Genomic DNA, 16,402 nt, shown 5'->3' with positions numbered 1-16,402 from the left:
TGCTGTGATTCATGGGGTCGCAAAGAGTCGGACACGACTGAGCAACTGAACTGAACTGAAGAGAGACATGGATATCAGTGACTAAGTCATAGAAGAAAGGACTTAGTAGCTTCTATATACCCTCACTACCTCACTATAATGGAGATGCTCTAGAGTTTTTTTTAATGCTACCTTCCTAGTGTCATATGCTTGGTTATTTCTTTTCTTCTTACTGTATACTACCTATGCAGTATTTTCCTTTCTTCAAGTTTTCTGGATTGCCTTACTGGGTCACAGGAATACCACTTAACCTTTAATAATGCTAACTGAACACAGCTATTATGAAGGCCCAACTAAAAGGATTTCACAGCAGTATCAATTAGGCATGAAAAATTTAAAGAAAGTTTTTTTAAATAGTTTCTACCATTCACCAAGAATGAAATCTTACAGTGTAAAATTTTCTGGGAAAATATATTTTCTCTTAGGGAAACTTGTTATCAGCGGTCTAAAACGACAATTATTTGAAATTATGCTTCTGAGTCACTTAAATGTTATTAGATGAGATTTCTACCAAAAGCCTAGTCTATTTTACTGAAAAAAAATTTTTTTTAATTTATTATATTTTTGGCCACACACACGGCTTGCAGGATCTTAGTTTCCCAACCAGGGATAAGGCCCAGGCCCCTGACAGTGAAAGCACCAAGTCCTAAACACTGCCAGTCAATTTTAAATGTATATTTTTGGTCTCCCTGAATTTGACTATTTATATGTTAGTTTATGTAATAATTTACATATACATACATAGCATTAAACTTATAAGTCATACGATGTGCTCTTGAGTAAAAAACAACTCTACTAACTTTGTCTTTCAAAGAGCTGTACTATACTGTCTAAAAAATACTCAGTTTTAATTTATGCTTCTTTTAGAGCTGAAAATGTTACTTTGTTTAATTTCACCAAGCTGAGCTTCCTCTTGCTTCATTCTGTTCTGCCATCCTGGCCTCCTGACTCCTTGTGCCCTATTCCTGATTCTTCCCACCACCCTGCCATGGCTGTAAACACAGAAACTTCCCTCTGTCTAGAACATTCTTTCTCTTCCTCTGCCTGGCTAAGGCCTACTCATCCTTCAGATCTTAGTTTAAACTTTATTAAGAAAGCCTTTAAAATTTTTGTAAAAACTGTTCTAATCATCACAGAAAATAGCGCCACCTAAGACTGGATTGTAATAGCCAATATGCTGGCTGCTATAGACTCCTGGATGTTTCGTTCAAGACTGTGCTGCTTTATATACCTGATTTTAAGAATTTTAAAACCAGAAGGCAGAATCCTTTCAAATCATGGACCATAGACGGCAATGGGATAGATTCATATCGCTGGCTTCTGGGCGTCACATTTTGAGATATAAGCTTGCCTATTAATACAGTTACACCTTTCCCTGACCTTACTCCAAAGACAGTTTCCTTTTGCACTGCATATCAAATAGACACCTGTGCAAGGCAATGTACTGGAAGAACTCCTTGGCCAAGTTTAATGCCACCAAGCATGCCAAATAAAGTCAGTAAAGTAAGTGCTGGCTGTGTCTATAGAGACCTAACGGCTATGTATTGGTGTTAGGGGCAGAAATTACAAGTTGATAGGTAATGATCCATCTTCCAAAAAAAATAAAAGGTTAAAAAAACTCTCACATTACAGCATAAGTTTTTACCTCTTTTAAAAAGGCATAATTTAGGTCTTCCTTGAGTGTACTCTTAAGGGCAAACAGTAACAATTTTGTGTCTTACTTTTACACCTCTTTTCCAGGGCTCAATTTCAAAGCACCTGAAAAGACAGTCCTGAACCTTTAAGCATTGGGTAATCGGTGGCTCAGTGGTAAAGAATCCGCATGCCAGCCAGGAAATGCAGATTTGATCCCTGGGTCGGGAAGATCCCCTGGAGAAGGAAATGGAAATACATTCCAGTATTCTTGCCTGGGAAACCCCATGTACATGAGAAGCCTCATGGGCTATAGTCCAGAGGGTCGCAAAAAGAATTGGATACAACTTAGCTACTAAACAATAAATTGGTTGAAACAATAGTGCCTTTCAGCCAGGACAGGTATGTCAAAGGGCCCATTCATGCATATATAATGCCCAATATTAGGTTTATAAGAAAACAAATCCTTTTTTCTAGACCAAAGCAGTCACTGATCAACACAAGTAATATTGGGGATAATAGCCATTTAAGGAAATGGCAGAGCCATTCTTTACTGTGGAGGAAGAGTGTGACTAAAAAAATAGTTTTCTATACAATTCCATACCATAAAAGTGCTATCTCACAGGACAGTACAATGGAGAGAACAAGGCATCCTGTAATTCTGAATAGACTACAACCTATTATAATTCCTACTTATATTAGGGCAAAGTAAAGCAAATTTTAATTTCTACTTCCTTTCTGAGAGTAAGGCAGTCTAGATACCTTCAGTAACCCCTGCTTTAAAAAACCAAATGCTGAAAAAATATAAGAAACAATCTAAAGTAGTATTAAATAATATATTAAAAAAAAATGTTTATCACTGATTTGACATGAAAGTAGAAGGCATCTGCAAAATGCCAAAACTGAAGTGCAAACAGGAAGCCTGTAAGGGAAGCTGGCACAAAAGCCTGCCTTTGCCACGAGAGTTCTGTCAAACTCTGGAGACTGGAAGCTGCCAGTAGCTAGGGGACTAGATGGAAAGCCTGAGGCTCACTCAGGCCAGAATCTAGCTGAGCTACCACTTGAGAAGTGGGCAGGAGGAACCTGGCTGTTTGGTGCTGGGTGGCAGGGGGCTAAATCACTACCCTCCAATTCATCATTACTGGTGAGCCCTCAAGGTTCGTGATCTGAAATCAGAGAACCTTCAAGATCATAATTGAAATTGGTCTCAGTGGTCCCTAGGTGTTTGGCAGAACAGACAAATTCTCATGGAGATCTCAATTTTAGTCCTTATTTCATGTAATTCGCATTTTTTCCAAGGAAAACAAGTTTCGTATATCACAAAACAAGGGGAAATGGCACCATAAATGAAAAACAAGACAAATGTATACAACAGACAGTACACTCACCCACAATGAATATTGGTGTCAACACAAGAAAAATTAATGATGTATTGATATAAAGGAATAGAAGCATGAAAAATATGAATAAGGAGCAAAAGATTATACAAAAACAGAACAAGTACATTTGTAAAACAAATAGAACCCATAAAAAATAATAAAAACAGGAGGGGAAAAAGTAAATGAAAATGAAAGATAAGGAGAAGGAGACAAAAATTTTAAAAAGATGATATGAGAGCATAAAAATAGAAATAGGAATAAGTCCAAATTATATTTGTAATCACAGTAGATGTAAATGTATCAAACTATTCAAAGTTTTCTGTGGTCTTGTGTATCAAAATGTGAGGCTAAAGAAATATCTAAGATACTCAGATAAACACTAACCAAAATATTGCTGTAGAAAGTACAGGTAACAACAAACAGATAAAAGCAAACAGCATTCACAGAGTCACTACATAATTATAAAAAATTCAATTCACCAGGGAGATGGAAAAGTTCTAAGTTGGGCTTCCCAGGTGGTGCTAGTGGTAAAGAAACTGCTTGCCAATGCAGGAGACATAAGAGACATGGGTTCAATCCCTGGATGAGGAAGGTCCCCTGGAGAAGGGAATGGCACCCACTCCAGTATTCTTGCCTGGAGAACCCCATGGACAGAGGAGCCTGGTGGGCTATAGTCTATGGGGTTGCAAAGAGTCAGATATGACTGAGTGACTAAGCACTCATGCATTCATCTAAAAATAAAGCCCAAACAGAAAGCAAACACCACTTCAAGAGAAACTGAGAAATCTGCTAATAATGAAATCTTGAGGCTTTTCAGTAAATAAGAAACCAAGTATAAGATAAATCAGTAAAGAAGATCTGCACAGCACAACTAACAAATTTGATCTAATGGACACTATATTCAACTGAGGAATATATACTTATCAGTGTACACATGGGACATGTATGAAAACTGATCACAAGATAAGTCATAAAGCTAGTCTCAAATTTCAGATCTTATAGCTCATATTCTCTGGCAAAATGTCATTAGATAAAAAAATTAAGACAACTGTAATCCACCCAAGCATTTGGAAATACATTTTTTAAATGACTAGTGGGTTAACCAGTCAAACCTCTGGAAGGATTAACGATGAAGAAAAAATGAGAAGGCATAAATGACAGGAATGAGGAACAGTCATAACTACATATGCTGTGGAAACAAATGGTATAAAGATAATATGGATAACTATCAAGAAGTTTTAAACTAAGATGAAATGGAGAAATCACTAGAAGAACTTATTAAATTTAATAAAACTGACTCAAAAATAATATATCTTAATGATGCTATAATCTTCAAAGAAATGGATCAACAGTTTACACGCTCTTAATGACCACTGGCTTTAAGACTAGTTCCAATCTTAAACTCTTCCAGACTGTTGAAAAACTCATTTAGTAAGATTAGTATAGTGCTCGCTTCGGCAGCACATATACTAAAATTGGAACGATACAGAGAAGATTAGCATGGCCTCTGCGCAAGGATGACACGCAAATTCGTGAAGCGTTCCATATTTTTGAGATGTTATGGGGAGGGAGGTGGGAGGGGGGTTCATGTTTGGAAACACATGTACACCCGTGGTGGATTCATGTCAATGTATGGCAAAACCAATACAGTATTGTAAAGTAAAATAAAGTAAAAATAAAAATTAAAAAAAAAAAGCATCAAAAAAAAAAAAGATTAGTATAACCTTGACACCAAAACAGACAATGCAGGACATAAAAGGAAAATTATAAGCTGATTTCACTCATGAATGTAGACGCAAAAATTCTAAAGAAAACATTTGCAAGTTGAGTCCAACAATGTATTAACACACACACACCAGGACCAAATTGGGTTTATCCTAGGAATTAAAGATGGGTCCAATATTAAAAAGTCAACTATCAATTTAATACAGTAACATTAAAACAATTCATCCCTTTAAATAAATGAGAAAAAAGCATTCAATAAGATTCAACATTCATTCATATTAAACTATTAGCAGGGACCTCCCTAGTTTAAGAATCCACCTTGCAATGCAGGGGATGCGAGTTTGATCCCTGGTTGGGGAACTAGGACCCCATATGCCACAGGGCAATTAAGCCCACACACCACAAATACAGAGTCTGTGCCGCAAAAGATCTTGCATGAGGCAAGAAAGATCCTGCAAGCTGCAACAAAGACTTGATGAAGGTAAATACATATTTAAAAAAAAAACTATTAGCAAACTAGAAATAGAATCTCCTTAATCTGAGGACAGGCCATTTGTGGAAAAAACATAAAACCTAGAAAACTGAAATGTTAAAAGCATTCCCTTTAAACTGGGACTGAGACAGGATATTCATCATCAGTCCTTTTCAACATTGTACTACAGGTCCTAGCAAGTACAGAATGTAACATTTTTTTAAAGGGAGAAAGTTCAGGAAAAGGAAGAAAACTGCCACCATTTCACATGATGTCATTATATAAAAAAACTCAAAAGACATCTAAATAAGAACTAATAAAATTTTAACATGGTTGCTAGATGCAGAATCAACATGTAGCTACAATAGATCTATAATCAGTAAGAACCATGTAGATAAGAAAGTGTAATTTTAAGAAATTTACCACAGCATTAAAAAATATATTAAAAAAAACTAAGACGTGAAGGCCTTTATGGAGAAAAATAGTAAAAGTTTATTGAGAGATATTAAATAAATGGAGAAATACACAACGGTTTTGAATGGGAAGACTCATTATTGAAAAGATACCAATTTTCTCCAAGCTAATAAGTTCAATACAATTACAAAAGATAATACATAAACTGGGAGAAAATACATACAACATATTTAAGTGACAAAGGACTGGGATTCAGAATATATAAAGAAATTATATAAATCAATGAAATAAAAGACATCAACAGAAAAATGGGTAAAAGACATGAACAGGTATTTTACAAAGAGGAAACACGTTTATATATGAAAAAACATTCAATTTCATTAGTAATCAGGGAAACGCAAATTAAACGCACAGTAAGATACTATATAATCGCCAGTCAACTGGCAAATATAAAAGATAGTCAAGATTAAGTGTTTGCTAAGACCTAAACATTTGCAATGCCACTCAACCTCTGCCAGTGGGAGCCTACTGGTACAAATGCTGTAGAAAACAGTTCAGCATGACGAAGTGAAACCTGCTTTTTGGAGCATCAGTTCTCAAATTTTTACTCCAGAACCTCTATACAGCCTTAAAAATTATTGAGGACCTCAAAGAGCTTGTTGTTCATGTGGCTTATACTTATCAAAATTTACCATATTAGAAGTTAAAACAGACATTTTCAAAACAAAAATACACAGGTACACCCTTGATAAGCTGTCAGAGTGATATCGTCATATATCTGAAAAACATTTAAATGTGAAAAATGAGAGTGAAGCGGACAAATAACGTTTTAGCACTCTTATGAAAATCATTTTGCCCTCACAGACTCCCCTCTGAAGGGGTGTCAGGGTCCTCAAGAATCCCTGGACCATATTTGAAAACAACTGCCCTAGAGAACTCTTGCACATGTGCACCAGGTGACATGTACAAGGATTCACTCATTCCTCAGATATTTATTAAGCATCCACCACGTACCAGCCTTGTTCCAGACACTGTGAGTGTGTTAGAAAAAAATCAGATGAAGCAAGACAAAACCCCTGCCCACACAGAGCTTACACTGTAATTGGTAGAATGCTCATAGCAGTGTCATTCAGAATAGCCAAAACTGAAAACAATCCAAACCTCCATGAACAGGGGAACAGATAAATAAATTGTGGTACAGTCATACAATGGAATACTATACAGTAGTGAAAACAAATGAAATACACTTACATGCATAAACATGGATAGGAATCTCAAAAAACAATGTCAGAAAAAGTCACAGAAGAATATATAAAGCATGATACCATTTACATATAAGTTCAGAAACAAGTAAATCTAAATAATATATTATTAGGGATACATAACATAGAATGCAAAGCCATAAATAAAAACAAGAGAATTGTTACCAAATAATCCAGAATAATGTTTACCTCGTGGTATGTGTGGAAGGAAGGCAAAGTGGGGGAGCTGTATACATCTCAGGGTATTCTAGTTCTTAAGCTGAAGACATGTGTGATCATTTTATTCTCAACAAGCATTTTAAAAGAAAAAAAAGGTTATGTGATACAATTTCACCAACAAAGAGAGGGAATATCTGATATTTCAGCCACTGTTCTGCATTGCAAATCAGCCAATTATTGTAACTGGTGGGGAAGAACTACATAGTAATAGGAAGAAAGGAATAAATACGAGCTATTCTTCACAGAAGTTAATTACATTCCCAGAAAGCTGGGATCTAATGGGATGGCAGTATTACAGTGCTGCTCTGCCAAGTTGGTTCAGCCACTGGCATGATTCTGGTTAACCGGTTACTTTGTTCACTGGGTATAATTATTTGTATAAGTGGAGAATAAAATGATAAGTGATGCAAATCCCAAAATAAACTGAGAAGACATTGACTCTACTGAATTCTGTTGACTTTCAAAAGTACAAATTCCCTTTGGCACATTCTTTTAACAGTGCATTTATGTATTAAGCAATTGAAAAATAAAGTGCATGGCAGCTAGTTTCTCCACACTGGTCAATAACAGGTGCCCAAGTTGTCATAACAATTTTGCAATCATATCTCTGCCAGGGTCATCACCAGCAGTGACATTCTGCAGATTAAACAAGGCACAGTTAAAGTGCAATTTAATCTTATTGAGGGGATTAACTATACATTTTGGTATTCAATCTAGAAATCTGAAAGAAAAAAAATCTTGAAACACTGGATCTATGCTTTATACCCAGCAACACAGGCCAAAGTTATCTTGGGTTAGGGAGTTGGTACAAGAGGTGGACTAAGCCTGGAAGCAAATGGCTGGCACCACACTCCCAGGAAACGGAGAGCAGACAGAGAGTATCCTTTAGGTCCTGTCTCCCCACCCGGGTTCCAATCATTCAAAAAGTTCCAGACATCACTATGCTATTTTTAAAATCCTAGGCTGCTTGCTGCAAGACCCAAAATCTTACCCATATGTGAACTGGAATGGACACTGCCACCAGGAAGTGCTCAACTGCAACTGGCTGCAGGATGATTTTGGACCAAGCAGTTGACAAGACCTACAGGGTCTCACCCACTCTCTTATATGCTATGCTGCCTTAAGTGGCACACCCACACCTTTGTTAAACCAGATATAATTATCATACCTGTAGCTTTGCCCTCCTTCTTCAATAAGAAACAGAGAAATAGGGAGGGGACTTTCCTCAAGCTCTTAAGGAACTTCCACTCTATCTTCTCAGAGAGGAGGAGGAATGGATAATTCCCTTGGTCAGAGCTGGACATTTGCTGGACCATGAATTGCTAGTGGACAGATTACTCTTTGTTAAAAAATAAATATTAGCTGCTGTGCCATACAGATATAGAAATAGAAGATACAAGAATCTATTTTGGATAAGGAGGCTGGTATAGCTTTTTCTTTCGTCGTTCAGTTTTTAGAATTAATTGTTCCTCCCAGAATGCTGCAGTTCATGTTTTTCCAGGCTTGATTTTTAAAAAGTCTTTTCTGACTTATAGAAATGCATAACTATGTAAGAACTCCCAAGGATAACTGGGAAACCTGGAAGGAAGGTGTGCCACTGTCATCTTACTTTCAAGCAAAAGCTCTCTGTCCTGTAAGCTTAGAGGTGGCCACAGTGGCCTGACGGACTCCAGAGCAGTACTAATGCTGGGGCTCTGTGTCCTTCAGCAGCTCCCTGTGCTTACGTATTAAATAGGCAGCTTCTTCCAGACAACTGTCCATGGCTTTCCTGTGTGGAAATCAGAGAGACTGACTCTGGAAATATTTTTAGCTCATTTTGCTTATCATCCAAAATCATTAGAAATCCTGATCATTAAAAATCATTATCCAGTAATGCCAACCGATTTCACTAAATGCTCATATCTTTTTAGATCAAAGAATCCCTCTTGATATCTATACACACCCCTATTAAATCCTTTTTAGCGTAATAAATACATAGTAACATATCTCTTACTTATCTCAGAACTTCTCTTAGGAACCTAAGTAACAGCAGGGTAGAGTAAGACAAAGGTGGACCTTGTATTTCCTCCAAAAGCTTATTAAATCTGCTAAAATCTCTTTCCCTTCGAAAGCCTCCCTTGCACTTTGATGCAATTTGAGAAGAGGAGAGGAAGTATGGAAAGAGACATAAAGGTGACAATTTTCCTTAATCATTTGTTAAAATATTTAAGTACCAGCTAAATGGCTGATACGGAAGAGAGATAAAGAGCCAGTCTCCGCCCTAGAGACCTACCACCTGGCAGAGGGCGAGGTACAATGCTGACAAGTTAAGGGCATAACAGCTTTTAGGCTGCTATGACAAGACTGAACAAAGGGCAGTGGGGGCACAGGAAAAAGGAGGCAAGTCTCCCTAGAAATAAATTATGTCAGGAAAGGCTTCATCAGATTGGCAACATTTACGTGAATCTCTGGAGACAGGTGGGAGTGGAAAACAGGACTGCAGACAGAGGAGATACATAAGAAGACAGAGGGCACAGTTTGACAGAAGCTAAAAAAAGGTGAAAGTGTCAAGTTTAAAGTAGTTAAAGTTTCAATGATAAGATTAAGTACAATGAAACAATTCACTGGATTTGGGAAATGAGATGTTATCCCTGACCTTTGCTACAGCCATTTTGATGGAGCAGCTAGGACAGAAGACAGGCTGCTATGAATTAAAAGGAAAAGCACGAAGAAAAAAATATTAAAAGTAAACAAGACCAAAGGAAAAAAAAAAAAGAAATGGGACAACTAGGTTAATCTGTTTCTTGGAGCCATTTGCTTTTTTACTTTCAAGCATACTAGTTTAGCTACAATAAAGGTTAGAGAAGCTTTATATTTTTATCAGAAAATGACTCCCAAACACAATCCACTAACTCATAAACAAGTTTTTAGACACATTTCATTCTTTATGTGCCAAAAAACTGATGCTTTTGAATTGTGGTGCTGGAGAAGACTCTTGAGAGTCCCTTGGACAGCAAGACCAAACCAGTCAATCCTAAAGGAAATCAACCCTGAATATTCCCTGGAAGGATGCTGATGCTGAAGTTCCAATACTTTGACCACCTGATGCAAAAAGCTGCCTCACTGGAAAAGACCCTGATGCTGGGAAAGACTGAGGGCAGAAAGAGAAGGGGGCGACAGAGGATAACATGGTTGGCTGGCATCATCATCAGAATGGACATGAGTTGGAGCAAACTCTGGGAGATAGTGCAGGAAAAGGTGTGCTGCAGTCCACGGGGTCACAAAGAGTTGGACACACCTTAGCGACTAAACAACTAACAGCAGCATTATTTACAAGATTGCCTATATTATTTAAAGTGATTTATACAAAATCAACATTTCTACAGATTTACTATGCCATCACTAATTTTTCTTCCACATAATTCAAAATAAATAACACCTGTAACTGGTTACAGTGGAGAAGGTGCTTTATTTTACATGTCACTGGTACACAGTCCATAAAACTGCCTAAAATTAGCCTTGGAAAACATAACTGTCAGTTACTTACACCTTCAATGGTCAAGGACCAAGTCTATTTTGTAACCTACTTCATTTAAGATCAGATGACTACAATACTTTTAAATATGAATAATCTCTTCATATCCAATGTTACAAGTTATTTTTATGCTACAAATGCCGCAATTTTAAAAAATATCTCCAGTTATATAGACCATATCTCTGCAACAAAACTCTGCTAGTCTACAAGTCTTTGAAATAATGGATCAACAGTTTGACTTTCTTACCGATGATTATATTTATGTGACTGGGTTAGAGGGAGCAGGGGCTCATACATGCAATCAGGTTATTATTATTTTTTTTAATGCGAGTAAAAGTGAGTTTACAATACCCTACTTCTAGTTAAGTTGCCAAAGTTTACTAAACTAAAATGAAGTCAGTACAATATTTTAGAAAACATAATTCTAAGAGCGTGCAACAGAAAAATCTTTTTACTACTATGTGAACCAAAGCTGCAGAGTCCAGGAGGATTGTGGCACAAAGACTTGTACATCTGAATTGCTTATTCAGTTAGGAGGAGTAAAGAAAGTAATTTAACTCAGTGTAAGTCCTCTTACGAAAGATATCTGCATGTTATCACTGCAGTCACTGCAGTCACTGCAACACCAGAGGATCTTCACTTAGAAAATGTGCAAATCATAAGAAGCTAAATGCACTTCTCCTATTATTTATCTCCATCCATTCTCTTCATAAACATACAGCTCAATGATCTCTTACTAACTATTAATGTCAAAGCCACAGAGATTTCTCTATGGCATCTTTCAGTCACCAACCATTTATCAAAGGGATAAATGTGACTAGAAGTTAATGTACAATTGTAAAAAAATGTTAAGAATTTGGGCTAATTCTCAAAGTAAATCCCTTGGTATACAAAGACTGCCTTTCTCTCTAGAAAATAAGACATATTTTAGAACCACAGGTTCATATTCACCTGCTAGTCTGGAACAGAAGAGGCATTTAAGCAAAGTAAACTAAAAAACAAAATACTAAATAGTTAGAAACACTCAAATATTCTATTCTTTGTTTAAAGTCAACTTATTCTTTGTCATTAAGAGAACTGCTTCAAGATGCAAACTGTTGATGCAGTTTGATTAACAAACTGTTAATCCTAAATGAGAATAAGGGGTTAAAAGCCAGACCTTTTCCTAATAAAGCAAGTAGATTATAAAATGACTGGGCTTGAAATATATACTTACTGTAACTTTCCATTGTTACTTTTTTTATAACTAAACATACACACATATACAACAAACCCTAGCATTTAATATGTGCAAAATTGCTTACCATTTATTTTAACTTTGGTTAAGTACTTCTTTAGCCTATATCAGACATATTATGGAAGCTATACAAATGATTACAAACATAATAATGAGGTAAGTTAAAATTCTACTAGTGCAAAAAGCAAGCATATGCCAAAAAGCAATGCATATGAGTTAAACAAATACAGAATGAGGCTCTCACCAAGGCAGGTGCTGGGCTAACAAACCAGAGAAGCTCCTTGTAAACACTGTTTGTAAAGTACACATTTAGAGATCAAGGATTCATATAGCCACAAAAAAGGTATTCTAACAACACCACAGTAGTGCATTTATTTTACCTTTAGAGTTTGGAAATCTCTCAATACGTGTCTAGTTTGCATATTTACTTCAAGAGAAACTTAATTAGTGAAGACACATTAATTACAAATACTGTAGTATAAAAATCCCAGTTCTTTACAAAAATTATATATTAAAATATTCTATACACTTTAAATTAGTAACTGGAACATACATACATATCAGTTCTGCACAATTAAATCCATCTTTGCTGGGAGTATTATACATGAAGTTTGAGGACATAGCTACTCAGTCAACCTCAACTGGCAAAAGGTTACATGGTATAAAAAGGACAGACCTGTGCTCCTGCAGTTACTGCAGCTTAGTCTGAAATGTCTTTTCTGCAATTATTGCTCTATATATTTATTCTGGATTTGAATAGGCAGTGGAACCATGAAATTCCTAAAAGGTTTAAAACAAGTCACCTGTAGCAGACTCTCCATAATGCCTATATGTATCTTTAAGGTTGTAATGGAACCTGAGTAAGCTGTCTAATGCTTATATTTCAGTTGTAAAAAAGTTTATACAATTTCAAGGTAAAAACAATGCAAAAATAAAACATTTAGAGCATTTACAAAAATCTTACAAATGTTTAAAACACTATTTCAAAACTCATGTCCTGTTAAGGTGCTTCTTTCTTTCTGTGATAAGGAGGACAAAAAACGCTGAATTTTAAGTTATGAACATTTTAATTTCAGCAAAAGCAAAATTAGATCCATTAAGACAGATGTTAAAATATTTAGTGATAAACTTCACTTCTAATGAACATACTGAATTTAAGTGCTGAAAGGGACCTTAAAGGTAAACTTCTTTTTAACTCCCTCATCTATTAATCAGGAAACTGAGGGCCAGGTAAGTGCTTTGGCCAAAAATATATTCCAATATATCAACCTGGTATGAATCAAGAAAACCCATTAATCTTTTTGTATGTTGCTATGATTCTTGGAAAATGATAAAAATTCCAAAGCAGAGTTTCTGAACTTGCTTCTTTCTTTTTTTTAAATTTCTTAAGCTCTGTGCTAACTGTAGGTAAACAAAGAAATGAATCAAATGGCTCCTAAAATCAGTATTACAAATATTATCCAGTAGAAGATAGTTGCTAGAGGACCACTGCTCATACAGAATAACGTGAGACGGAGTACTCAAAAACTGGACCTTTTCAGTGTAGGGAACATTTACCATATAAGACAGCACAGTGTACAACAGCCAGTTACTAGATTCATCTCAATAACTCTAGGATGACTGAGTTACATGGCCTTTATAAAAGATATTGGGGTAATAAAGCCTTTAGCTTTTATCTTAATTTTACTATTTTTCTTTATAATAGAGCTATAACTATAGGGAAGAATTCATATACTGATTTTCAGAGAGGCTTTGCTTCTTTTCTATTTTTATTTGGATCTAGAATTAAGCAAATACATTTTAAGAACAACTTACAAACTCAAATTCATAACTGCTAGAAATACAGTCAGAGAATACTCTTTTAAATGACAAATCTCCAAAACCAGTTACTAATAAATAATCATCACAATAGCTTCAGTAAAAAAAAAAAAAAAGAAAAGAAAAGAAAATCAATTTAAAGGTGCTTTTTTATTGTTACCTTGAAGCCATCGAACTTGTGTAGCTGGTCCATATCCCTTTTCATTCTTTGCTGATATCCTGAACACAATGGCAGGCCTGGATGTATAATCAATATGTGCATTTGCAAGCTGCCCAGCAGTTACTATACAAGATGTCTTAAGACCACAATAAATCCTCATAAACACAAGTTGACTTGGATTATCCTGTATTTGTGCTGTGCGGATAGCCAAGTAGGCTGAATATTCCAAAATATTTCCAGAAGGTGAAGTTGGAGGTTCCCAGGAAAGATGGATGCCCTCGACATTCTTGAAGAGAGCAGAAAAACAAAAACAGATAAAGGTTCTGAAGTTTTCTCTAGTAGCACTTACTATATTATCTTTAGAACACAAGATGTTTTCACTAAAGTAACTGTATCAGATGTTACAACTTTTGTTGTTGATTTTTAAAAATTTACCTTACCTGGATCCGTAATGTTTAATTTATGCCCTTTTAAAAAACATAACTAGGCTTAAATGTCTGCCTGTACACCCAAAGAACGAGATCTTTCTTATCTGAAAGCAGAACTTTTCTTCTCTAAACAGAGATATGACCTTAGGATAAAATATAATCCAATTAAATGTCAGGTGGCACAGTGGTGAAAATCTGCCTGCCAACAGCAGAGACGTAAGAGACACAAGATTGATCCTTGAGCTGGGAAGATCCCCTTCCCAACTAGGAAGGGTAGGAAATGGCAACCCACTCCAGTATTCATGCCTGGGAAAGTTCATGGACAGGGGAGCCTGGCAGGCTACAGTCCATGGGGTGGCAAAGAGTCAGACATGAATGAGCAACTGAATACACACATTAAAATTCTCTAGCATAATACTTTTCGTTTCTATAACAAGAACAAAATTAATATAAGAAGCATACACAGATTTCCCTGACTTTCCAAAATCTGGATGCTGTAATTCTGCTTGAAATTTGTGTCCTTAAAAGTATCATGCCCAGTAGTGGAATTGCTGGATCATACAGTAGTTTTATTCCTAGTTGTTTTTTTAAGAAATCTCTATATTGTTCTCCAAGTGGCTGTATAAATTTACATTCTGACCAAGAGTGCAAGAGGGTTCCCTTTTCTGCACATTCTCTCCAGCATTTATTATTTGTAGATTTTTTGATGATGGCCATTCTGACCAGTGTGAGGTGATACATCATTGTAGTTTTGATTTGTATTTCTCTAATAATAAGCGAATAGGAAAAGGAGTACGTCAAGGCTGTATATTGTTACCCTGCTTATTTAACTTCTATGCAGAGTACATCATGAGAAACACTGGGCTGGATGAAGCACAAGCTGGAATCAAGATTGCCGGGAGAAATATCAATAACCTCAGATATGCAGATGACACCACCCTTATGGCAGAAGGTGAAGAGGAACTAAATAAAGAGCCTCTTGGCTCTTTCCGCCATCTTGGACCCTGTGAAGGCCTGCTGGGAACAGGACTTCTAAAACGACAAATATGTCTGGAAGGCTGTGGTCCAAGGCAATTTTTGCTGGCTATAAACGGGGTCTATGGAACCAAAGGGAACACACTGCTCTTCTGAAAATTGAAGGTGTATATGCTCGAGATGAAACTGAATTCTATTTAGGCAAGAGATGTGCTTATGTGTACAAAGCAAAGAACAACACAGTAACTCCTGGTGGAAAACCTAACAAAACCAGAGTAATCTGGGGAAAGATCACTCGAGCTCATGGAAACAGTGGCATGGTTCGTGCCAAATTCCGAAGCAACCTTCCTGCTAAGGCCATTGGACACAGAATTCGTGTGATGCTGTACCCTTCGAGAATTTAAACTTCTTGAAGATAAATAAAAGTGTGGATTTGTAAAAAAAAAAAAAAAAAAGAAAAAAAAGAGCCTCTTGATGAAAGTGAAAGAGGAGTGTGAAAAAGTTGGCTTAAAGCTCAACATTCAGAAAACAAAGATCATGGCATCTAGTCCCGTCACTTCATGGGAAATAGATGGGGAAACAGTGGAAACAGTGTCAGACTTGATTTTGGGGGGCTCCAAAATCACTGCAGATGGTGATTGCAGCCATGAAATTAAAAGACGCTTACTCCTTAGAAGGAAAGTTATGACCAACCTAGATAGCATATTCAAAAGCAGAGACATTACTTTGCCAACAAAGGTCCGTCTAGTCAAGGCTATGGTTTTTCCAGTGATCATGTATGGATGTGACGAGTTGGACTGTGAAGAAAGCTGAGAGCTGAAGAATTAATGCTTTTGAACTGTGGTGCTGGAGAAGACCCTTGAGAGTCCCTTGGACTGCAAGGAGATCCAACCAGTCCATTCTAAAGGAGATCAGTCCTGGGTGTTCATTGGAATGACTGATGCTAAAGCTGAAACTCCTAGACTTTGGCCACCTCATGCAAAGAGTTGACTTTGGAAAAGACCTTGATGCTGGGAGGGATTGGGGGCAGGAGGAGAAGGGGATGACAGAGGGTGAGATGGCTGGATGGCATCACCAACTCAATGGACAGGAGTTTGAGTGAACTCTGTGTGTTGGTGATGGACAGGG

The 16,402-nt window shown here is 36.6% G+C and overlaps 1 protein-coding gene, 1 non-coding gene and 1 pseudogene across 3 annotated transcripts in view; 2 read left to right on the top strand and 1 right to left on the bottom strand.

The window, feature by feature from the left end:
- The first annotated feature begins 4,495 nt into the window (after positions 1-4,495).
- LOC138438377 (U6 spliceosomal RNA) lies at positions 4,496-4,602 on the top strand. The gene has a single exon (XR_011256316.1). It is a non-coding gene; the product is annotated as a U6 spliceosomal RNA (small nuclear RNA).
- An 8,657-nt stretch (positions 4,603-13,259) lies between these two features.
- HCFC2 (host cell factor C2) overlaps positions 13,260-16,402 on the bottom strand; it is a 43,660-nt gene continuing 40,517 nt past the window's right edge. For both annotated transcript variants that reach the window (XM_069585211.1, XM_069585212.1), the window contains one exon: positions 13,260-14,157. In XM_069585211.1, coding sequence (XP_069441312.1) covers positions 13,843-14,157 — 315 coding nt within the window. In that variant the 3' untranslated portion in view covers positions 13,260-13,842. The remainder of the gene's footprint in view (positions 14,158-16,402) is intronic.
- LOC138437617 (large ribosomal subunit protein eL33 pseudogene) lies at positions 15,306-15,698 on the top strand (annotated as a pseudogene).

This window comes from Ovis canadensis, chromosome 3 (genome assembly GCF_042477335.2).
Source record: "Ovis canadensis isolate MfBH-ARS-UI-01 breed Bighorn chromosome 3, ARS-UI_OviCan_v2, whole genome shotgun sequence".
NCBI lineage: Eukaryota > Metazoa > Chordata > Mammalia > Artiodactyla > Bovidae > Ovis > Ovis canadensis.
This window is presented reverse-complemented; position numbering and strand designations above follow the sequence as displayed.